At 36.6% G+C, this 24,578-nt stretch overlaps 1 protein-coding gene across 1 annotated transcript in view; it reads right to left on the bottom strand.

Moving 5' to 3' along the window:
• Positions 1–24,578, bottom strand: part of HYDIN (HYDIN axonemal central pair apparatus protein) — a 346,192-nt gene that overhangs the window by 269,851 nt on the left and 51,763 nt on the right. Inside the window, exons 7-8 of the mRNA XM_057713331.1 lie at positions 8,907–9,108; positions 1,597–1,780 (exon numbers count right to left, since the gene is read on the bottom strand). Coding sequence (XP_057569314.1) covers positions 1,597–1,780; positions 8,907–9,108 — 386 coding nt within the window. The remainder of the gene's footprint in view (positions 1–1,596; positions 1,781–8,906; positions 9,109–24,578) is intronic.

Consider the following 24,578-nt stretch of genomic DNA (forward strand, 5'->3'; position numbering starts at 1 on the left):
ACACATAGATGGCTAACAGGCACATGAAAAGATACTCATCATAGCTAATTATTATAGAAATGCAAATCAAAAAATTAAAAAACAATGAGCTATCACCTCACACCTGTCAGAATGACTATCATCAAAAAGTCTACATATAACAAATGTTGGAGAGGATGTGGAGAAAAGAAAACCCTGTACACTGTTGGTGGGAATATAAATTGAAGCAGTCACTATGGAAAACTGTATGGAGGTTCCTCAGAGCCCTAAAAATAGAACTACTATATGATCCAGGATTTCCACTCCTGGGTACATATCTTAAAAAAAAGAAAACACTAATTCAAAAAGATACATGCATCCCAATGTTCATAGCAGCATTATTTACAATAGCCAAGACATGGAAGCAACCCCAGTGTTCATCAATAAATGAATGAAGAAGATGTGATACACACACACACACACCCCCCCCAAAATATTACTGTGCTGTAAAAAGGAATGAAATTCTTCCATGTGCAACAAGTGGATGGATCTAGAGAGCATTATGCTTAGTGAAATAGGTCAGATGGAGAAAGACAAATATTATATGTTATCATCTAACAAATAAAACAAACAAATGTATACAGCAAAATAGAAACAGACTCACAGAATAGAAAACAAACTAGTGGATACCAGTGGGAAGAGGGAAGGGGGAGGGGCAAGATAGGGGTATGGAATTAAAAGATACAAACTACTATGTAAAAAAAAAAGATAAGCAACAAGGATATATTGTACGGCATAAGGAATAATAGTCATTATTTTTGTAATAACTTTAAATGGAGTATAATCTCTAAAAATGTCAAATCATTATGTTGTACACCTAAAAAAAATGTTTAGTCTGTGGAATCAGACAGATCCTGTTCTAACTCTGGCTCAGGTCTCACTAGATAGACAGTGAGGCCAAGGACTATGTCTGTTTTGTTCATCGATGCCTGGTACACGTGCAGTGCTTGGTACAGAACATGCAGTCAATAAGTATTTACTGAGTGAATTAAGGACAAAGCAATTTTCAACCCGAGTGGTTTTGCCCACTAGAGGACCTCTGACATCTGGACAGGGTTTTGGTTGTCACAACTAGCATCCAATGGGTAAAAGTCAGGGCTGCTATTAAATATCCTATAATGTACAGGACAAAAAATTATCCAGCCCCAAATGTCAATAACACAGAGGTTTAGAAACCCTGCTCTACAGTGAGGCTAAACAGGGATAAATTTCTAACTACTGACACTAATTGTTTGGCCTTGAGTAAGTTATCAAATTTCTCTAAATCTTAATTTCCTCATCTGTAGAATGGGGGACTGATTACAACTGATAATATATATATATAAACGAGATAAAGTAGGTAATATATATGAAGTGTTTAACAGTGACTGGTGCATAGAAAGTGTGACCTATAAATGTAACCTCTGAGTGTTCTTAGCATTAACCTTCATTCACTGTCTCATAATGATGATGAGGGTCCTCAGATGGAATCTTTACACTCTTGGAACCCACCATATCAATCTCAGAGTACTCACATCAAATTAAGCCCTGCATCCCCACTACTTTTCCTGTAAGGTCAGACTGTATTTGTGTGCTTACCAGAGGCTCAATAGTGAAAATGTTATTCAAGAAGAGCATGCCGTCTGCCTGAACCAGTTTTCTCTGATTCTCGAAGGTGCGGGAGAGAATGGAAAGACGTTGTCTCAGTGAAGGATCAATAATGCACTCCTCAAGAAACTCATCGGTCTCATTCTTTTCCTCTTTGATAAGATCATCACAGACCCTAAAACAAAGCAAGAAACATGAGATTCATTTGGTGCTCCCAAGAAGAACATTGAAAAGGGCTCCCCTCCAGCCCATCCTCTTGGGAATAGCCTCACCCACGGCCTTGGGGTGGTCCTTCCTTGCCCTGAGTCTATAATATACCAGCTGAGTGGCCTTGTACTTTAACCTCTCAAGAACCTCAGTTTCCTTCCTTCAAGAAGTCCTCCCAGACTTCCTGTCCTACTCAATGCCCATTTGCTTACTCCTGAGCCCTTATATATATTTGGACAATTTTCTTTTAGGTAATTGTGTTTTCCAGGCTGCTTTTTCAATATTTAACGTCTACCCTGCCTCTCACACTTTAAGGGCAATTTCATTCCTTCTAAAGTTGCTTAGCTAGGGCCTCCCTAGTGGCGCAGTTGTTAAGAATCCGCCTGCCAATGCAGGGGACACGGGACCGAGCCCTGGTCTGGGAAGATCCCACATGCCTCGGAGCAACTAAGCCTGTGTGCCACAACTACTGAGCCTGTGCTCTAGAGACCATGAGCCACAACTATTGTGCCCACGAGCCATAACTACTGAAGCCCGCATGCCTAGAGCCCACGCTTGCAACAAGAGAAGCCACGGCAATGAGAAGCCTGGGCACCACAACGAAGAGTAGCCCCCGCTCTCCGCAACTAGAGAAAGCCCGCGCACAGCAACAAAGACCCAATGCAGCCAATAAATTAATTAATTAAAAAATAAAAAATTAAAAAATATACAGTTGCTTAGCTTGAATTCCTTCCTAGCTGTTACTACCTAAAGAACAGAATCTGGAGCCAGCAAGGACTAGGTTTTGATACTGACTCTACTATCTATTTACTCACTCTGTAACTTCGGGAGTTACTTAAATCCTCTAAGCCTCAGTGCCTTCATCAATAAAATGGAAAGAATAGGAGCTCCTCCATCATAAAGACATGTTGAGAATTAAATGTGATCAAGGACCTGGTGTAGATCCTGGGACAAAGCAATTGCTCAATAAATGCCAGTTTTCTCCCTTTATCAACCACAGGCAATCACCAAGCTGTCAAGCTTATAAAATGCTCAGAATACACCTGGAAACACCTCCTCTTCTCTCTCTCTCTCTCTTGATCCTCATATCCCTTGTGATAAGTCAGAAAAGCCGTCTTCTCAACCCTCTACTCGTTCCTGAAGCTATGCTCACTTTACTCCCGGTGTCTGTTACTTCATCTGAACCTTGAAGACTGAATTTCATCTCCTCGCAGGATACATGACCATTTCCCCAGCATTTTACTGGTATTACCAGAGGTGAGGGACAATTATTTAGTAATATGAGTACTGAGTGAGAGCCTAGGTCACTGAATTCCAGTCCCAGCCCCAACTATTTTCTAAATGACTTCACTCAAACCACATGCTCGGCAATGTCAAATAACTCTTTTTAAGTAACTTTAGTGTTCAGGGTCCTCTGGTCACATAGCATGAAGAAGTCGAAGAAATAGGTTCAGTATGTTCTGGTCCCAAGGAAGAAAGCATTGTGCACTCCCTTTTTATTTCTGGATGGGAAGCAGTGTACAAGATGACCAGAGCAGCCATCCTTCTGTATTGCTGGGCAGGGCATATTAAAGACAGCTCAGTCCACAGAAAGAAAGGAAACCATGTATTCCTGCAAGTGGAATTTATTGGTATCTATTCCTTAGGAACAAATCCTAAAGAAACAATCATGGATGCACATAAAGAGTAACAAAGAGGTTTATCACAGTGCCAGCAATAATACCAAAAAACGTGGGCAAGTTTGAGGTAACAGATTGAAGTATTGGTTAAACTAATAATGGGAATCATAGACATTACATTTATTTAAGGGGGTTAATGGAAGTGGGGTGTGGGGATAAAGTGCTTCGTGTGGACCAAGGATGATAATGCTCTATGAATTGAGGTATATGATTAACTTGACCCTTATGCCAGAAAACAAAAGAGGACAAAACAAAAATTCCCAAATGCTACTCTTCTCCCATGCTGTTGGGACTCTTACATCAGTGACAGCTGTATAATGCAAAGGGGGGGGGGAGGGGGAGGACACCAGATGTCATCCTCTTTGCCCTCTCTACAGAATTAGAGCCATGGCTGAGAGTCTAAGAAGGGAACATGCAAACCACCTTGAGTTGGGCTGACTCCAACAATGGCTTCTATATACCTCAGTCTACTGTTTTCCCAACTCGTCCTGCTGATACTCATGGTCTCTTGCACTCAGAGGTGGTTCTGTTTTACAAATGAAGAGACCTCTCATCAGAGAGTGTAACAACACACTAACCTTCTCTTTCAGTAAAACCATGGATTTAACCCGTTTTGCAAATGCTCTAGTAGCCCAAACGCCCATCACCTTCAGGCATCAACCACAGTCCAGCCAACAGACTATACTCAGTGGGGAACACTTATGTCTCAAGTACAGTAGCATTGAACCAGTACTGCTCCCTCACCCTGAGTTCCTAGAGACCTGCATCCTGCTCCTTTGCAGCACCCCAAGAGGTGGTAACTGGATGCTGAGGAGATTAAAAACTAAGCACCTCAGCCATCATGGTTGGCAGAAATACTCCCATGTCTACACCTGGCATGGAAAGGGTGGAGCCATCTACCTTCAAATGGACTGTATGACCCTGGACACAGAACACCTCTGTGATGCCTGTTATAAACGGAGGACTAGAGGTCCTCTTCCTGTTTACCAAGTACCACTCACATCTTCAAATTCTTGTATGACTAGGAAAGGGAAGGGCTCCCTAAATACAACTGAGAGTAAATTTATTACCACCTGGGTAGCAGGCTCAAAGCCCAAATAAAAGTGATTTATTTAGAGAAAACGTGTCATCTCCAATACTGGAATGTTTTGGAATACATCCATGGTGATCACTTTGTGGGGGCACCATTGAGGATTCTATAGTTCTTGTACAGAGCAGATCTAGAATTAGAGCAGTTGCTATCGAGACAACGGCTGTGAACCTTGACGGAGAAATGCGGAGCAGAAATCCTCAAAAGCCCATGCCAAGTCTCTGGATATAATAAACTGATGAGGACGAGGATGAAAGAATCTTGTAGGATGTTTTATAATCCCACTGGCTGAGATAGAGGAAGTAAGGAGAAATGAATTCAGCCTCAATTTTTGAAGAGATTAATTTCTGCAACTCCCAGAAAAATATCAGAAAAGAGAGAGACCCAAAAGATAATTTTTAAAGGTCCTTATATCTGATTCCTAAGGTTTAAAAAAATGGAAAACAAATTGAGCCCAGAACTTCTTCCTAGGGGAAGTGACATCTTCATTGTCAGAGTCTGGAGCCTAAGATTAGCGCAGGGTCCCCAAACCTGGACATGTGTCCTAAGGTTTGTACCAACATGTTTTGGTAGGCAGAGAGGACATCATCCTTCCTAGAATGGAAATTATAAACTGCCAGAAAGCAATAGGGCTCAGTAGGGCTGCTATTCCCCCACTGGGAGAAGAGACATCCAAGGCTTTGCTCAGGCACAAGATGCTGGAGAACAAGAAACCATGATGGCTGGAACAGGGCCTTAAGGACATCCATAATACTGAAGCGATTAGAATTTTCACGGTGACCATGGAGCAACTTTCAGCCCCTGTAGATGAATGCCTTGGGACGAGTTTTAAGCCATGTTATAACTGGAAAGCAGGGGGCAGGCTCTTGAGTTTCACCTAAAAATCTACACTGACGTTTTAAAATCTTAGCTCACTGGGGTGCTGCAAAGGGAAACTTTGATCTCTCAAAGTATCCATGAGCCCATTTAGATCTTCTGTCCAAGTTTAGGTCAGAAGTCGACATTTCTCTCTACACTTTAACTACAGAGGCTGCTGAAGGAAGAGGAGAAAAGAAAGAGGTTGCTCACCATCAAGAACAGGAGTGTCAAACCTTACAAAAAAGACTATTCCAGGGATTCCTGCATTGTCCTTGCTGGGGAGCTCAGGAGAGAATTTATGTCATTAGCTAAAGATCTCACTGCGGCTTCTCAGGGATGAGCAAGCCTCTGCCCATAAGCAAGCTATTCAAGAACATTCTGCTTTATCTGCCACTGATGTGGGTCTAAGAGACAAACTAAGGGTTTGTAACAGGGAGGAGGAAAGGGCTGATGCTTACAGCAAGAGCACAGCCACCCACCAAAAGGGACAGCTATCCAAAGACAGGAACCAAATGTTCAGTAAAGAGCAAACCTCTTTCTTTGCTTTGTTTTTTGAGAGGATGGGCATTTCATGGCTAGTTACATCCAGGACAACAATCCATGGCTAAGAGGCACATGAAAAGCTGCTCAACATCACTCGTTATTAGAGAAATGTAAATAAAACTACAATGAGGTATCACCTCACACCGGTCAGAATGGGCATCATCAGAAAATCTACAAATGGTAAATGCTGGAGATGGTGTGGAGAAAAGGGAACTCTCTTGCACTGTTGGTGGGAATGTAAACTGATACAGACACTATGGAGAACAGTATGGAGGTTCCTTGAAAAACTAAAAATAGAATTACCATATGACCCAGCAATCCCACTACTGGGCATATACCCAGAGAACACCATAATTCAAAAAGACACATGCACTCCATTGTTCATTGCAGCACTACTTACAGTAGCCAGGACATGGAAGCAACCTAAATGTCTATCAACAGAGGAATGGATAAAGATGTGGTACATATATACAATGGAATATTACTCAGCTGTAAAAAGGAATGAAATTGGGATATTTGTAGAGACATGGATGGGCCTAGAGACTGTCATACAGAGTGAAGTGAGTCAGAAAGAGAAAAACAAATATCGTATATTAACACATATATGCAGAGTATAGAAAAATGGTACAAATCAACTGGTTTGCAAGGCAGAAATAGAGACGCAGATGTAGAGAACAAACCTATGGACACCAAGTGGGCAAAGCGGGGTGGGGGATGGGGGTGTTGGGAGGGAATGAATTGGGAGATTGGGATTGTCATATATACATTACTAATAAGAAAAAAATATCAAATTGTACACTTTAAATACATACAACATATTGTATGTCAATTGTATCTCAATAAAAGTTCTAAAATATATAAATAAATAAAAAAGAGAAAAAAATAAATTTAAAAAAAGAGAGAAAAAAAAGAATCCATGACTAAAAATATGAAACTGTGGCATGCTTGGGAATGTATTAATGAACAAGGAGGCATGGGAGAGAAGAGACAATCTCTCTCTCTGGTCAAATGAGAGATTAGGCACCTGGCCCAAGAGAGGGTTAGGGAGAGGGGATGGGGCAGGACATTCAACAGACTCTTCACTTAGATCAACCAATCCACTTTGTAGAAACATGAGTTATGTTGCTGTGTGTCACCCACACACAGCAAGGTATTCTTATTTAGCCATCTGAAGCCACTTTTCAAGTTCATTGTTTAAGGGAGGGGCATGATCCAAGATGATAATATTGGGCTTCCAATCATGGTTATGAAAATGCTCAACTATATTGTTCCCTTGCTACAGAAAAAATTACTAGGGGAACTAAGAGAAAGAGAGAGAGTGAAAGAGAGACAATGCAAGAGAAAAGGAAGAGTAAGACTCAAGAGTAATAGTAGACACAGGGCCATGAGTGTTGGAGGAGGTGAAGTGGGGGAAAAAAAAAAGAAATGCCCACCCACATGTGTTTGAAAGTATATTCTCTATATCTTAGCATTTCTGATAGCAATTGGTTTGAATTTTTCCTGAGTTTCACTATTGAAATTAACTTCCTTAAATACTTTTTGGACATAGACATGACATCAGTCACATCCTATACATTTGGTCAAACACAAAGACATAGTTGAAATTAAAGCTGGCTTCCCTCTGATAGTGTATACTCACTCTCCCCAAAAGATTATGCCCACAGCACAAGTAGGATATTGAAACACTACTTTTATTGCTGTTTCTTTATTAGCACCTGCTCTCCTATTTAACTTTAAATATGCCCAGACCATTCTGATTGTTGGTACATACATGTCAGCGGGAGAATCAGGACAGATGAAGCAGTGGATGAGCAGTCTCCTCTTGCGTTTTTAAACTACTGGTATTTCTATATCATGAGGCAAAATGAAGTTTTTAGGCAGGAAAGGCTTTTCTTTTCTCACTTTTTAAAGATGGCACAGTGGCAATCTGGTGATTAAAGCTCATTGTCTGAATGATAAAGCTTCTGGTCCACTGTGTCCTATCATTGTCACAGCTCCTTCTGATTCAACTAGGGACAGCACACTGGGGGATTTCTGCCTGGTTTCCATAGACCTAAGAGTTTTATTTTTATCACATACTAACTTGGTTTTAAACAAAGCTTTGAAGCTTCCCAGGGCTAATCTTTAATGAAAATGGAGAGGCAAATAAAAAAGGCTGAAATAAATTCCAATGAAAGCAGCAAAAGTGCTAATTCAGGGAGGATGGAAGAAGATAAAATTGCAAATAGAGTTTAAAAGAGTCAAGGATAGATTCAGTAAAAAGAAATACTCAAAATTTAACACTGATGAGATTAATTAAAACAGTTTGGTTTTCCATTTTATTAATTTTCTCCACTGCCTGAAGTATCATTTTAAAAAGCCATAGATTAAAGATATCAAGAAGAAATCATTATTAAATTATATGGTTAGCAGGGAATTGAGCAATGCTACTAAAACTGAAAATATAAAAGCCACTGTATCTAAGCCCTCTTTTTCCCCAGTCTTCATATTTTCTGAAAGTATCTTTTCACTGGAAAAAAAAAAGTCCACATTGATCCCAATCCAAAAGAGATTATTTTTAGAAACCCTAAGAAAAGTGATCGATCTGGTTAGGGTTATGAAAAGAAATAAAGACATGTAGATTAGTTTTGAGGGAATAGTGAAGAATAATGTATTTGGTCTTTAAAATCCAGGGGTTTAGCTACTGATAAAGTATAACCAGGATAACATTAACTGAGAATGGACAATGTTGTGTTCCACATAGCTTAGCTCCGGTTCTTTAAATGAAAAAAGGAGCATTGTACACTGGATCCAAGTTATAATAAATATGACATTGTTTGAGTTGGTTAGAAACTTACCGCAAAAGTCACAGAATTTTCATAACTAGGTTTCATGTTCCCCTGAATTATATAGATAGCATATAGACAGTGATTTTTCTTACAAACCTATACTTTTCTCGGTCTTCCTCTTCTTGGGTAGCAAATATCTTCCACTGGAAATGGGCAATGATGTTACTGCGGTTGTGAATAGTTATAGTTCGCTGATTGGCCAGAGATATGTAAGTTTTCTCAAGGATCAAGGAGTTCTTGTCCAGCCTTATATTCATGTCTATGGCAGCTCCATACAGAGATATAAACACTTTTTCACCTAGAAATTAACAAAGTATAAATACACTTTGAGATTTATTCTTGAACTATGCTACTAGGCTACTTTCCCTCCAAGATGAAGTTAGGGAAAATAGCACAAGCATTAGACATGTCATTCTTCCTCCCCGCCCCTCAGTCTATCAGAGATCAGACATGATCAGTAACCTGAAAAAAAAGAAACCTGCAATGTTATTTTTGGCACAGTTACAGAGAAATAAACTATCTTGCTTGGTTACTGCAAAAATACATAAAATATGAATTGTTGTGGTGGGTGCTACCAGTCTTTTTCTTCTTTGTAATAATTTAAAATCCAACAACCTGACCATGAGGGCACCCTGAGTTCTCGAATTATAACCATCAGCTTCATCTTTATTCCAAGCATGAGCTGGATTTCTTAAATTAACTGCACCAAGTACATCTGGGAAGAGCTGCTCAGCATGGGAGGATCTAAGCCCAAACAAAGGGGATCAGGAAGGAAGCGTTAATAACTTCATTAATAGAAAACTATGTAAAAGGAACCACATCCCTAAACAACAGCAATTAAAACAAACTTGAAAAATATGCGTGCACGCGCGTGCACACACACGCACACAATGTCTGGACAGCGGTTACATAGAAAGAAAAAAAATAGAAAGACAAAAGCTATGTTTAATATTTAAAATTTTTTAATGTTAAGAACACCTTTATTCAACACAGTAATTTAAGTCCTTGACTTCATTCAAGATGCACCAATTGCCTTGATTCCAGATACATAAATGAGGCCCTGGGGCTTCCAAGAAGACACAAAGCTACAAACTATATTCTACCTGATCTCTGCAATGTCACAACAGTTGCCTCACTCTGACTTCAAAGTAGGAAAAGGAAATACTTAAATATCATGAATGTTCTGTTGACCTATGCAGCTACCATTTTAATCAGAATCCAGAAAGTCTAATCACTTGGGCTTTATTTTTTAGCAAATATTTCTGCTACATTCACATCTATATTAACTGAGCAGCCACTTAGTAAATTGATAACCCTTTATACAGTGCAAATGTTTTTTTAGGCCCTACCACTGTGAGAACAGCAAAAGCTGCCTCAAAGTTTAAAGAAAAAGTAAGTATCTAGGCATTTGACTCAAAATTTTTAAATTTTTATTAAAAAATATGTACATGAAGTAAAAACTTAAAGTACTATAAGAGCATATACCATGAAAAGAAAACATCTTCCTCTCCTTCACTCAATCCTAGGCCTGCATTTTAGACGTAAGAACTGCTAATGCTTTCATGCACTTCCTTCCCAAATAAAGGTATGCACTTTTGTCAACTTTTAAGCTTTTTGATCAGTTAAATTTAAGTTTGATGAGTGAAAACTTGTTGCTTTAATGTGCATATTCTTAATTATAGATGATACTGAACATCTTTTCATGTATTGATTGATTTTATATGTGTGTGTGTGTGTGTTATATCATTCTTTGATCATTCTTCAAAGAAGCTATCATTCTTGTGGGGGCAAGAGAGAGAGAAATCAAAGCCCTTAGCCTACAGAAGAGGGAAGTTAAGGCAAAAAAACAAACAAACAAGGACATCCCCACAATAAGCTGATCCTCAAAGGACTGTGCCCTCAAAATGAGGGTAAATGGGAAAGAGACTAGCCCTAGCTCAGAGTTAAATATTATGCTGGAATTGCCTATGTCTTTCAGAGAACTTTGAGCCTTGAATGTGGTGGTCATGGACTGCATGTACCCTCAGAAACCTGGAAGAAGGAACCCATTTCTCTTTGGAGTAAGGTACCTGCATCCAAAGTTTCAAATTGTTCAGCATTTTTTAAAAAAGCCAAACATAACCAGGCATACAAAGAAACAAAACTCCCTATGTTAGAACCAGCACATACAAGAAAAACAGAAGCAGACCCACAAAGAATCAAATACTAGAACCAACTACACTTAGTATCAATAGTTTAAAGAAACAAAGGATGTGCTTGAAGCTCTACCCAAGGAATAGGAAATTATAAAAAGATCTAGAAAATCTGAAAAAGAGCCACATTCTAGACTCCTACCAAAATAAAATAAAACCTAAATTTTTTAAAACTCTAAGAATATACTTAATAAGATAATGTTATCAATTTTCTGAAAAAATAGTGAAATGGCAGATGGTTCAGAAAATACAAAAAGCAACAATGAGGAATTAAAACTAAATGGAAGTACAGAACAAATGGGAAAAAGACCAGGCATTTTGAGTGAGAAGGTATGGGGTGTTTAATTGAAAACTCCAAAGAGGAAAGAAATAATGAAGCAAAGACAACATTTTAAGAGATGATGGTTAAGAGTCTTCTAGGATGGATTAAAGATATCAGTTTATAATTCCAAAAGTGCAATGAATGTCAAACGGGATAAATTAAAAGAAATTCATACATAAATATATTGTAGTGAAACTAAAGAAAATCAAGGACAAAAAGAAAATACTAAAAGGAGCCAGATGGGAAAAGATTATCTTCAAAGAACCCAAGGTTAGAATTACAGATAACTTTTCAACTGAAATAATGGAAACTAAAAAAACAATAGGATGGCTTCTTGAGTGTGAAAACGGGGAAAACAATGACAACCAAGAATTCTATTGTTTTTCAGCATTTTTTGGTCTACAAATGTCTCTGTTCTGTCTTCACTTTTAAAGGGTATTTTCAATGGATAAAGGATTCTGAATTAGCATTTCTTTCTTTCAGCACTTGCATAATGTAACCTGGCTTCCATAATTTCAGCTTAAAGCTTTCATAATTTCACATTCCTTTTAAGGTAATGTGTCTTTTTTTCTCTAGCTACTTTTATGATATTCTCTTTGCTTTGGTTTCCAGCAGTATTTATATCACTAAGGGTTTGCTGAGCTTTGTGAACCATGGAATAATGTCATTCACCATTTCTGGAAAATTCTCAGCCATTATCTCTTAAATATTTTTTTATCCCATTCTTTACCCTATTTCTAAGACTATAAGTATGTTGACCTTTTGACTGTGTCCCACATGCTTTTTCTGTTTTGTTCCTCCCCACCACATCTCACCCCCATTCTTCCTTATTTCTCTCTGTGCTTCAGTTTGGGTATTTTCTATTGACCTGCCTTCAGATTCACTAATCCTGTCTTCTGCTTTATTCTACTGGTAAACTAACATGATTATTTTTAAATTTCCAACGTTGTATTTTCAATATAACATCGTTATTAAAACCTGACAAAGATAAAACAGGTCAATATATAGGCTGATTACACATATAGATATTAATATGAAATCTGAAATAAAAAATTAGCAATCATAATTCATAAGCACATTAAAAGAACGATACCTTGCAATCAAGTGGACATTATTTCAGGAATGTGAAGATGACTCACTATTAGAAACGCTATTGATATGGAATATATCTAAGAAGAAAAATTATATGATCTTCTCCATTGAGGCTAGAAAAGGAACTTGACAAAATTCAAAATATATTTTTTATTTTAAAAAGCCCAGGATATAGGAACTGATAATATAGGAACTCAATATAGGAACTCAAAATAGGAACTGATAGAATTAAAACATAGTATAACCAATTAAGATAGATAAAGAGATGGAACAATGGAATAGAATAAAAAGTCAAAACAGACCCAAATACATGTTGGAACTGATTATATTATAAAGGCAGCATCTTTATCATTGGTGTATTGATGAAGTTAGTTTTTTAAAAAAGGGCTATTGGAACAACTTGGTAACCATATGGAAAAATATAGCTCACATTTAACATCAGATAAAGCCAAGTGAATAAAAATTTTTAAATGTTCAATATGAAACCACAAAACCAGAACAGTACGCAGAAAAACGTCTTCATTACTTTCAGGGGGAAAGTTTTCTAACTGTGACTCTAAATCCAGATCCCTCTTTAAAAATTAAGAAATTTTATTACATAAAAATGAAAAAAGAAATTCTGCATGGCACAAAAAGTCATAAGCAAAAACAGAAGAAAACTAGGTAAAATACTTAATTCATATCTTAGACAAGGAGACTAAATCACCCAATATATAAATAGCTCTTAGAAATCAGTAAGACAATCCAATAAAAGAATGGGATACAGTTGCAAAAAAAGAAATATAAAGGTCCCCACATGTATTAAAAGATGTTCAATTTGAGCATCAACTCATAATAAAAGAAATACAACTAAAGATGTATCTAGATATCATTTCCCCCCATCAGATGGTAAAACAAAAGTTTGAGATCATAATTTGCAGTCAATACCATGAAGAGAAGGCACTCTTATACATTCTGTGGGAATACAAAATGTTACTATTCTTCCCCAGTCCATGGAGTGAATTTGGTGACACAGATCAAAATATCTATCAGAATTACAAAACTATCCTATGGCCCACTTCTAGGAATTTATTCCATAGATAAGCCAGAACAAGATGAAGGGTATTCATTACAGCATTGTTCTTAATAACCATAGAGTGGAAAAAGCCAGAGCACTCATCAAGAGACAGCTGGTTACATAATCTGTGCTACACCTAAAACTGGAATACTGTGAAGGTATAAAAAAGGACCCAGTGATATGGAAAGATCCCCAAGGGACCTCTCTGATGGCACAGTGGTTGAGAATCTGCCTGCCAATGTAGGGGACACGGGTTCGAGCCCTGGTCCGGGAGGATCCCACATGCAGCAGAGCAACTGAGCCTGTGCGCCACAACTACTGAAACTGCACTCTAGGGCCCATGAGTCACAACTACTGAGCCCATGTGCTGCAACTACTGAAGCCCGAGCACCTAGAGCCTGTGCTCCACAACAAGAGAAGCCACTGCAATGAGAAGCCCATGCACTGCAACAAAGGGTAGCTCCCACTCACGACAACTAGGGAAAGCTGGCGCACAGCAACAAAGACCCAACACAGCCAATAAATAAATTAATTAATTAATTAATCCCCAAGATTGGAAAAAGCAAGGTTTAGAACAATTTACATAGTATGTTATTTTTGTATAAGGTGGGAAAATGAGAATATGCATTCATGTTTGCATCTATTTGTATAAAAACACTGGAAAGATATACAAGAAACCAATAAAATGAAAGAAGGGTCAGGTGAATGATGTAGGATGGAAATGGCACCTTTCAATATAAACTTTGAAAATATTGCTTTAATTTTTGACCATATGATTACATTACTCACCCAAAACTTTAGTGTAAAAGTTTAATGACTATAGGGCATCCAGGGAACATGTAAAGGTACTAGATAGCACTAGTAATGAGAGAAATATAAAATAAAATACCATTTCATAAACATCAGATTAACAAAAATCAAACCATTTGGCAATGCTGTTTTGGCAGTTTATTGGCAAGCAGGTAGAAAAACAAGAATTTTCATATACTACTGATGGAAATACAGATTGGTACAACCATTTGACCAATCAGTTTAGTATCCAATACAGTTCAAGATACATTTGCCCTCTAACTCAGCAATTTCACTTCTACCTATTTATCCCTAAGGACAATCTCACATAGCTGCACAAAACATGTACAAAGACACTCATTACAGCATTGTTTGTAACAGCAGTTATAACTAGGAACATCCTAATATTCAGTAAGAGAATAAATAAATTACAGTATTTTCACATGCTGTAGCATGTTGCATTTGTTAAAATGAATCACGGCTATGTATCTTGTGTTTAAATCTTTAAAACATAACGTTGAACAAAAAAGTCAAGTTGGGAAATGGTATATACAGTATAACACCATTTATGGGAAGTTTAAAACTACTCAAGACAATGGTATATGTTATCTATGGATAAGTAAATATGTAGGAATGGCATTAAAATGCACCCAGTACAGCTCTCCTGAGGACTAAGACATGGGAGTTAGATCAGGAAAGAATAACATAGCGACTCCAAACCTCTCATCAGTTTAGTTATCCATAAAATAAAACATCTGAAAGAAATGTATACAGCAAAATGTTGAGATGTGTTAAATAAAATGATTGTTGATTACATTATTTCTGTGCTTCTGCACTTATTTGAAACATTTGAGGGACTTCTCTGGCGGCACAGTAGATAAGAATCCACCTGCCAATGCAGGGGACATGGGTTTCATCCCCGGGCCAGGAAGACCCCACATGCCACAGGGCAACTAAGCCCTTGTGCCACAACTACTGAGCCCACGTGCCACAACTACTGAAGCCTGCACGCCTAGAGCCGGTTCTCCACAACAAAAGAAGCCACCACACTGAGAAGCCCGCACCACAACAAAGGGTAGCCCCTGTTCGCCACAATTAGAGAAAGCCCACGCATAGCAAACAAGACCCAACGCTGCCAATAAATAAATAAAGATAAATTTTAAAAAAATTTCAAAAAAAGAAATATTTCATTGTTTAAAATATGAATCAAGGAAAAGGATTCAAGAGCTTATTTATTTCATACAAATCGAGGGGTCAGAGAGAACAATGTCATCCATTTGAGTTGCTCACTGCAAAACGTTCCTTCCCAGAAATATAACAAGAGCCACTGTCTTCTTTTTAAGAAACATCTAATATTGATTTTTTTCACTACTATCTTCCAAAAGTCATCAGATCACAAAGCAAAGGGAGCAACAACTCTTGTCTTGCCCCGATAGCTGTCGCTTTTCACACCCTCTTCCATGAAGACAACCTTAAACAGGGTCCCTGTCCCCCGCTACTTAGATGGCTGATAGGACGGAAAGGGTGTTATGCCTGCAGGAATGGAGAAGGTTAGTATGCCTCATCATCAGTATTTCTTGTGTCCTTGGAGTGCCTGTTACCACTACAGTTCCCTTTTCAATTTCTGGGGTTGAATTCTGCAGTCACTGTAGATGAGATTAGCTACAGTCATTTACTATGTCTTAGTAAAGACATATTTTGTGGAAGGTCTCATTACTTCTTGCAAGTTTTGCTACTATCAATCAAGCAAAAAACAAATATGAACGAAACTAATTTTTACCCCCAAAATGTGAAGCTAGCTATACGCACTATACATTTCATAATGCGGTTTCAGTTCTTTTCAGACAACAGAGGACAGTAAATAAAATATATGAGTGGAGGCACAGATTCTCTAGGGAACTAGGGAGTTGATGGAAAGAGTGTTTCTCATCTCCTGGTCACAGCAGGGTCAAATTCACCACTCAAGTGAATTGCTGAATCAAACTTCTTTGGAAGTGCTCCTTCTTTGAAGGGTTCAGGAAACAAATTATGCAACCTGACTGGGCTCTACCCAGCACACCAGCAGCAATGCCAAAATTGGAATTCTTAATCTGCACAGAAAGCGTGCTGGCCTCACAGGGGGCCAAAGACCTGTAATTGAGTGTAAGTCATTTAATGCCTCTGGGCCTCGGTTTACTCATTTCTAAAATGGAGCGAGTTACAGAGATGTCCTCTAATGTACGTTTAAGTACTAACACCTAGTGACTTGAGAGTCTTCACTTGCTATGTAATTTTTGAAAACATTCCACTTCCCTAAACAAACTCTGATCATCAGTATATCCTAACTTCTGCCATTCCTGATCCTAAACTGTAGAATAAGAGACAAACAAAAGAAAATTAGCACAAGGAACATTTGCACTGGCGCTAAAGCCACGTTAAAAACATTTGCTTCTTTTACAATAACTATGTTTTGCTAGATTTCGTAATTATAATGGCATGTGTTTATCATTCATTGTAACAATCGCACAATGGACACAAAGCTCATACAGGTAAATCTACATGGGTATATTCAGATATATATTATTTGGCAGTTTCAACTGCAAGATATCATATCACACTCAATTACTATATCATGTTTTGTACTTGCTTATTAGCCCATAGGGGGATAAAAGAATTTCTTCATGGTTTATTAGCGTAAAATATATAATTGAACATAAAGCTGCTCTGTGAAGCACTAATATTATGATTGCTTGTATATATAATAATAATACATCATCCCACCTTTGGGGAAAAGAGCCTATTTGCCAACTTCTGATCCCTCTATTGAAATATCTCTTCTTCAGTAAGAGACATAATACTTTAAAAAAAATGCTAAACAAGTGCATTAGCTCTATTTCCTAATTATGCCAGTAGTTAATGTCATCTCTAAGTGACAGCAACTTCACCAGGCATTACAGAAAAAATACTGCTATGCTCCTACTTCTAGTGCTCATTCAAGTAACCAAAATTTCAGTAAGAATGTTTTTTTAAGCCTATTCTGAATACTAATACTTCCTTGAACCCTTAGATGATAAAGTTTCTCAATACCCAGTTGAAAAATGTAAAACTTAAGCAATTAACCATTTGTCTCCTAACAGTCAATACTTTCACATCTCAGTTTTAATGAAATGATAGAACTAATTTACTCGTTGTTCTGATTTGTTTTTTGTTTTGTTTCATTCTTATCAATGTAGCCTTGAGAAACTGTAGTCTTAATCTCTTCTGAAGGGATTGTTTTACAAAAGGTATCAAGTTACTTCAGTGCTTTCTCAGTTTCAGACTGCAATAAAAAGGTAACTAAATCATTTCTGGGGTAAAATCAATTGCTTGAACAAACTTGATTTCACCATAGAAGGGCATACACAGGAGGAAAGGAGGGGAAAGTTCTGGTTTAGGAAAATGGTAATAAGTAAAATATTAGACATTGGTGAAATTTACACTTGACCTCCTTAATTGCTAGAGCACTGGTTCAAACTCTGATTGTCAAGAAAGCAAAATCTCCTAGCTGCATTTTATCAAGAATATATCCCGTGGAGGACCAGCAATGGAAGGGGATAAACACAACTGTTAGAAACGTGATTGAGTACTTCCTGCCGAGGAGTATCAGCGCTCTTCCTTCTGGAGCATTGTTTGAAGAAGTATGAAGAAAAACCGATGCTAAATTTCCCTCCTCAAATCAATTCATAATTCAAACAGCTGCAGAAAATTCAATCAGATGCTTATTTAGTGAAACGAGAAGCCAGTGATCAAGCCTGCTTGGAAAAGCTCTGTGATTCATTGTATATAGGTAGTCATTACTGTTTTTCACTAATGAAAGGTTATAGGTCCTGGTCATTGATAACCCACAATAAAGATGAAAGCATATTCTTATCAGCAGTTCATTTCATGTAAGGAAAAAATGCTACAAGAGAGTTTACCTCTGTTTGCAATCTTTAGAAAATGACTTTATTCATAAATCAAAGTTGACACCAGAACCTCAGGGTATGGAAATCAACTTTTCCATCTATGATTAAACTTTAATACACAAATATTCATTTCCTTTAGCACAGGACTATAAAAGCATTTGGGTGTCAATCCAAATACTTCCATAAAAGTAAAATCCAGATTGAGGGCCACTGGGAGAATGTAGCTGCATTGCAAAGTCAACAGATTAAGGGGGTAAAAATGCACATGTAGTGATACAAGAGATTAGGGAGATGATGCACTATGGAGCGAAAAGCACTACACAGGAGTTGAGAGTCTGAGTTCGGGTTCTAACTGTGCTTCTGACTCGTTATATGAGTCATGGGCAAGCCACTTAATTTCTTAGGGCTTCAGTTTTCCATGTGCAAACAAATCTAAGGACTAGATTAGATTGTCACTGAAGTCTTCTCTCAAATTTTGATTCTGTTGATCTATGGGCAATCTAAACCTGTTGGTCTCAAAACTCAACAAAGTAAAATATTTTTACATTATACCCCCAACACATATAAACTTGTTTATTTGTAAATTATACCCATATATTAGAGTAGTCAAATGTCAAATGTATTAAAAATATTAAACCCAAAATATTTTTAAAAGATGAGATAATAAATATTTTAAAGATAATTTATTGGATATATTTACCAATTTACTAACAATTATTTTAGTGAGAGCAAAAACACTGATATGTGTCATTCTTTTTTAAACTCCTGGTTTAAAATGTTGTGATACAGTGATCTGAAAAAGGTAATTCTAAGGCCACGAATTTTCCCAATACTTCATTTTAGAGGATGACATAAACAAAAATTGATACCTCACAAAGATATGGAGATCCAGATGGAAGAAATATATCACTGACTGAGTTTATTAACATTCATATTTTTTTCACTTTCATACACTAGCAACACTAATAACACGAAGGCTTTTGTTGAAATTCAGCTAATAATTTTCCCATAAAGGTAACAATTACTTCACAAACAGAAGATTCAAACCCAAATATATTAGATATTGCATTCAACATAAAAGGACTCAATAGTACAATTAAAAGACAAAGATTCTCAGGCTGAATTAAAAAACAACCTGCTGATGCTTCCAAGCATCACACTTTAAATATGAGGACACAGAAAAGTTTTAAAAAGGATGAGCAGAACATACTATGTGCACACGAATCAAAAGAAAGCTGCTGTACTATACAAATATCAAAGACTTTGATGTCAGAAATCTTATTAATGATTGAGAAACATTTTATAATGATAACATAGTTAATTCAACAAAAAGTTATAATAAACCTAAATGTATACACACCAAGTATCACAGCCTCAAAACATTTAAAAAGGAAATTGGTATCACCAAAAAAGAAAAATACAAAATTCATAATCATAGATGTGGATTTTAATAACATCTTCTAAGAACTAATAAACTAAGAAGAAAAACATTAGTAGAGATATAGGTTGAGCAACAAGATTATTAACAAACTTGACCTAATTGATATTTGAGGAACTTGTACCTTTTTCAAGCACACAGGGCTCATTTACCAACATGGAACATCTTCTGGGCCATAATGTAAGTCTCAAATATTTTCAAGGATAGAAATCATACAGAATTTGTTTTCTGTCACTAGTGCAACTCAACTAGAAATCAATAACAAAAAGAAATCTAGAAAAATTCCTAAATGTTTAAATACTAATAAGCAACATACTGCTAAGTAGCCCATGGATCAAAAAGGAAGTAAAAATGGAAATTCTAACGTATTTTCAAGTAAGTGTTAATGTAAATGAAACCTATAAAAACATATGGGCTAAAGATATAGTCAGGTTTGGAGGAAAATTTATTGACTTAAATGCATATATTAGAAAAGAAGAAAGGTTAAAAATCAGTGCTCTGAGCATCTCTCCTAAGATTTAGAAAAAGTATAACAAATTAAACCTAAATGAAGTAGAGGAATGAACTAATAAATAGTAGAAATCAATAATATTGAAGAGAAATGAACAATAGAGAAAATCATCAAAAGCTGGTTCTCTGAATAAAGCCCTAACAACACAGATCAAGAAATAAAAAGATATAATTACCAATATCACTAATGAAAGAGGAGATATCACTATAGGTCCTATAGACATTACAACGATTATGGTTATTATAAATAATTTTATGCCAGCAAATTTAAAATTTTAGATTAAATGGGAAAATTCTTTGAAAAAGTTCATCAAAAATTACACAAGAAAAAAATACTGGGTTGGCCAAAAAGTTCATTTGGGTTTTTCCCTAAGATGTTACAGAAAAACCCAAACCAACATTCTGGCCAACCCAACAGTCATCTTAGTCGATCAATATCTACTAAAGAAACTGAATCAATTTTTAAAAGGCTCTAGACCTGAATGGCTTGAACAATGAATTTTTCAATCATTTAAGGAAGAAATAACACGAATCTTAAAAACTTTTCCAGAGAGAGTTTTAAAAGAGAATAATTCCCAACTTCTTTTATAAGACCAATTTGTTTTTTCAGACAAAAGACAAAGGCATTTCATGAGAAGTAAATTACAGGCAGGCCAATCTTTCTCATGAATTTGGTTGCCAAATTCTCAAGGAAAATATTAGCAAATCTAATCCAGGGATTTATTAAAATGATAATAGTTAAAACTTAGATTTGTCCCAGAATATAGCACGGACTTATTTAGCATTTGAAATTTAATCTGTTCGTTAGAAGAATAAAGGTGAAATAACACATAATCATCTCAACAAAAGCAGAAGTAAATTCAACACACATTCAAGATTAAAAGTTGTAGAAGTCTAGAGAGAGAAGGGAATTTGCTGAATCTGATAGAGCAGTGCTCCCCAACCTTTTTGGCACCAGGGACCGGTTTCATGGAAGACATTTTTTCCACGGATGGGGGGTGGGGGGCCTTCGGGTGGTAATGCAAGTGATGGTGCAGGGGGATGGTTCAGGTGGTAATGCAAGCGATGGGGAGCAATGGGGGAGCCTCAGATGAAGCTTGCCTGCCACTCACCTCCTGCTGTGTGGCCCAGCTCCTAACAGGCCTGACCAGCAGTGGTCTCGGCCTGGGGATTGGGGACCCCTGTGACAGAGTATCCACTAAAGTTATCATACTAATTCATGAAACGCTGAGCACTTCTCCTCTGAGACTGAGAACAAGAAAAGGATATTCACTATCATTATTTCCATTGAACACTGTACTGAAGGCCTAACCTATGCAAGAAAGAATAAGAAAAAAATGGCTAAAAATTTAAAAAGAATAAAACTATGGTTATTTGCAGATCACTGATTGTATGTAAACAAAATCTACTATCATCTACAGATAAACCATGGGTTAGTAAGCAAATTTATCAAGGTCTGTAGATAAAAGATCAACATACAAAATTCAACTGTATTTTGATATATCCACAAAAAGTTACAAAATAAAATTAGAAAAAAACACTTGTTATAAAAGAAAAAATGATAAGCTGTATTTCACCAAATTAAATTACTCTTCTAATGAAAAGATCCTCTTAAGAAATTAGAAAGATAATCCACTGATTGAGAGAAAATATTAACAATAGTACTTTTGAGACATATTGAGAATATACAAAAACTACAAGCCAATAACAAAATGATAAATGACCCGATAAAGAATGGGCCAAAACCTTGAACACACACTTGAGAGTAGAAGACATAAAAATAGTCAGAAGCACATGAAAAGTTACTCAACATTACAAATCATTAGGGAAATGCAAATTTAAACCAGAAGAGATACCACTTCACTTCCACTAGAATGACTAAAATAAAAACAAAACAAATGGGACTTCCCTGGTGGTGTTATGGGTAAGGCTCTGTGCTCCCAATGCAGGGGGCCCAGGTTCAATCCCTGGTCAGGGAACTAGATCCCACGTGCCACAACTAAAGATCCTGCACACAGCAACTAAGACCTGAGGCAGCCAAATAAAAAAGTAAATATTTTTGAAAAGGCTAGTTTAGCTTATAAAAATTATTTTTTTTAAAAATGAACAAACAACAAAACTGAAACACACTCACAGATACAGAGAACAGACTCGTGGTTGCCATAGGGGAGGGGAGGGGAGGGGACAGATGGCTAAAACAGAAACAGAGGATTAAAAGGTACAAACCTCCAGCTATAAAGTCAATGTCACAGGGATTAATGTACAGCACAGTGAATATAGCCCATAATATTGTAATAACTTTGTATGGTGACAGATGGTCGCTTGACTTACCGTGGTGATCATTTTGCAATACATAAAAATATCAAATAACTGTTATACACCTAAAACTAATATAATATTGTAAGTCAATTATACTTCAATTTTTAAAAAAAGACTACGTGACCAAGAATTAGTGAGGACGTGGAGTAACCAGAACCCTCAAACGTTGCTGGTGGCAATGTAAAATGCTTCAGCCACTTTGGAAAATTTTTGGAAGTTTCTTATCAAGTTAAGCATATACGTACTCAACGATCCAGCAGTTCTACTCCCAAATATTTACTCAAGAGAAATAAATGCGTACGTACACACACACATGACCTGTACAATAATGGTTATTAAAGCTTTTTTCATAATAGCCCCAAACTCTAAACAATTCAGTTACATTCACAGAAGAATGGATAAACTATGTATAAACATACAGTGGAATACTGCTTAGGAGTAAAAAGGGAATTGCCAATACACACAACAATATGAATAAATTTCAAAAACATTATATTGAATGAAAGAAACCAGACACAAAAGAGTACGTACTATAGGGGTACATTTATCTGAAGTCCAAGAACAAGCAAAACTAACATAGGATGACAGAAATCAGAATCTCTGGGATGGGGGATGGAGGGATTGCCTGGAAAGGGACATGAGGGAACTTTCTGAGGTGACAAATACTTTATATCTTGAATGGGTTACACACATATTTACACGTGTCAAAATGCATAAAACTATACACTTAAGATCTGTGCCTCATATATAAATCATACCTCAATTTTAAAAGTAATAAAAAAATCAATTATAGGATCATCAAAGATGAATGAATATACAGGAATAAATCTAATCAAAATGTTCAAGACTTATACCCAGACAACTGCTGCTGAAAGAAATTAAATAAAATCTAAATACATGCAGGGGTAAACTGTGTTTATAATATGATATATAGAAAGGATTGTAAAGCAGTGGGAAAGGATGAACTACTGCATAAATATTGCTGAATAATGTGAAAAAAGACATACATTAGAGTCAGTTTTAAGCAGCACATTAAACTGGAGACTGAAACAATGAAAATACTCAATAGAACTTTTTTTAAATTACTTTAAGATTGATCACTAACCTGATAGGAAAATAAGGACATTAAAGTGAAGTGAAGAATACCAGGAAATAATCTAGTGCCAAGGTTGTCTTTTGCCCTAGTGGCCTTTGTTAATCCTTGAACTTCTGTTTTAACTATTGCATTGGATGCCTAGGACAGGACATAAGGTTCAGGGCCTGCCCAAAGTAACGATGCTAAATCCAAAACCTATAAAACACAAACAGGCATAAGATATGATGGGGTTCAGAACACACTACCATAAAATATGGCACCTTGGTGTATTAAATACTTTAAGCTGAAGGAATATAAGAAATGGCAGTTGCAAGAGGGATTTTCTTAACTTCCCCTAAAGAAGGTCATAAGATCCCCCATGTGAAAGGTGCCCTCCAATACCAGTTAGAAGCATGTGTATCTTCAAATACAGAGGGACACCAAGAGGAATCTGAATAAACAGCCCTTACTGTTTCCCCCAGTTTCCTATGCTTAGCTCATACCCTTTTCTGTCCTATTACATTTTCCAACAATTCTCCACCCTTCATTGAACCTAGCAAAAAGAAATTCAGATTTTACTACTTCTTCAGCTCTTCATTTCCTTATGAAGGCTCCCATATCAAGTAAAACTTATATTAAATAAGTTTTTATGTTCTTTTCTTGTTAAACTCTTTTTTGTTACAGGGTCCCCATCTTAAAAACCTAAATGAGTAGAGGAAAAAGATATTTTTCCTCCTCTTCAGATACTGTAATTGAAAATCATAAGAAACAACAAACAGCAAAATAAACAAATAAATGAGCAGACAACATGTTTGAATCACCACATACACAATATAAATAACTATGTTTAATATATTTAAGAAATAAAAGGGAAACATGAAAAATAAGAGTAGACAGCAATCAGATTTGATGAGAATCAAAGAAAATTTTCAGAAATTAAAATATTTATAATAATTGAAAAATTAAAAACTCAGCAGATGAGTCTTCACTGAAGAGGGAATAATTGAATGGGACACTAGGTAGGAAGAAAGTACCCAGAGAAGTCTACAAA

The sequence above is a fragment of the Hippopotamus amphibius genome, chromosome 16 (assembly GCF_030028045.1).
Source record: "Hippopotamus amphibius kiboko isolate mHipAmp2 chromosome 16, mHipAmp2.hap2, whole genome shotgun sequence".
NCBI lineage: Eukaryota > Metazoa > Chordata > Mammalia > Artiodactyla > Hippopotamidae > Hippopotamus > Hippopotamus amphibius.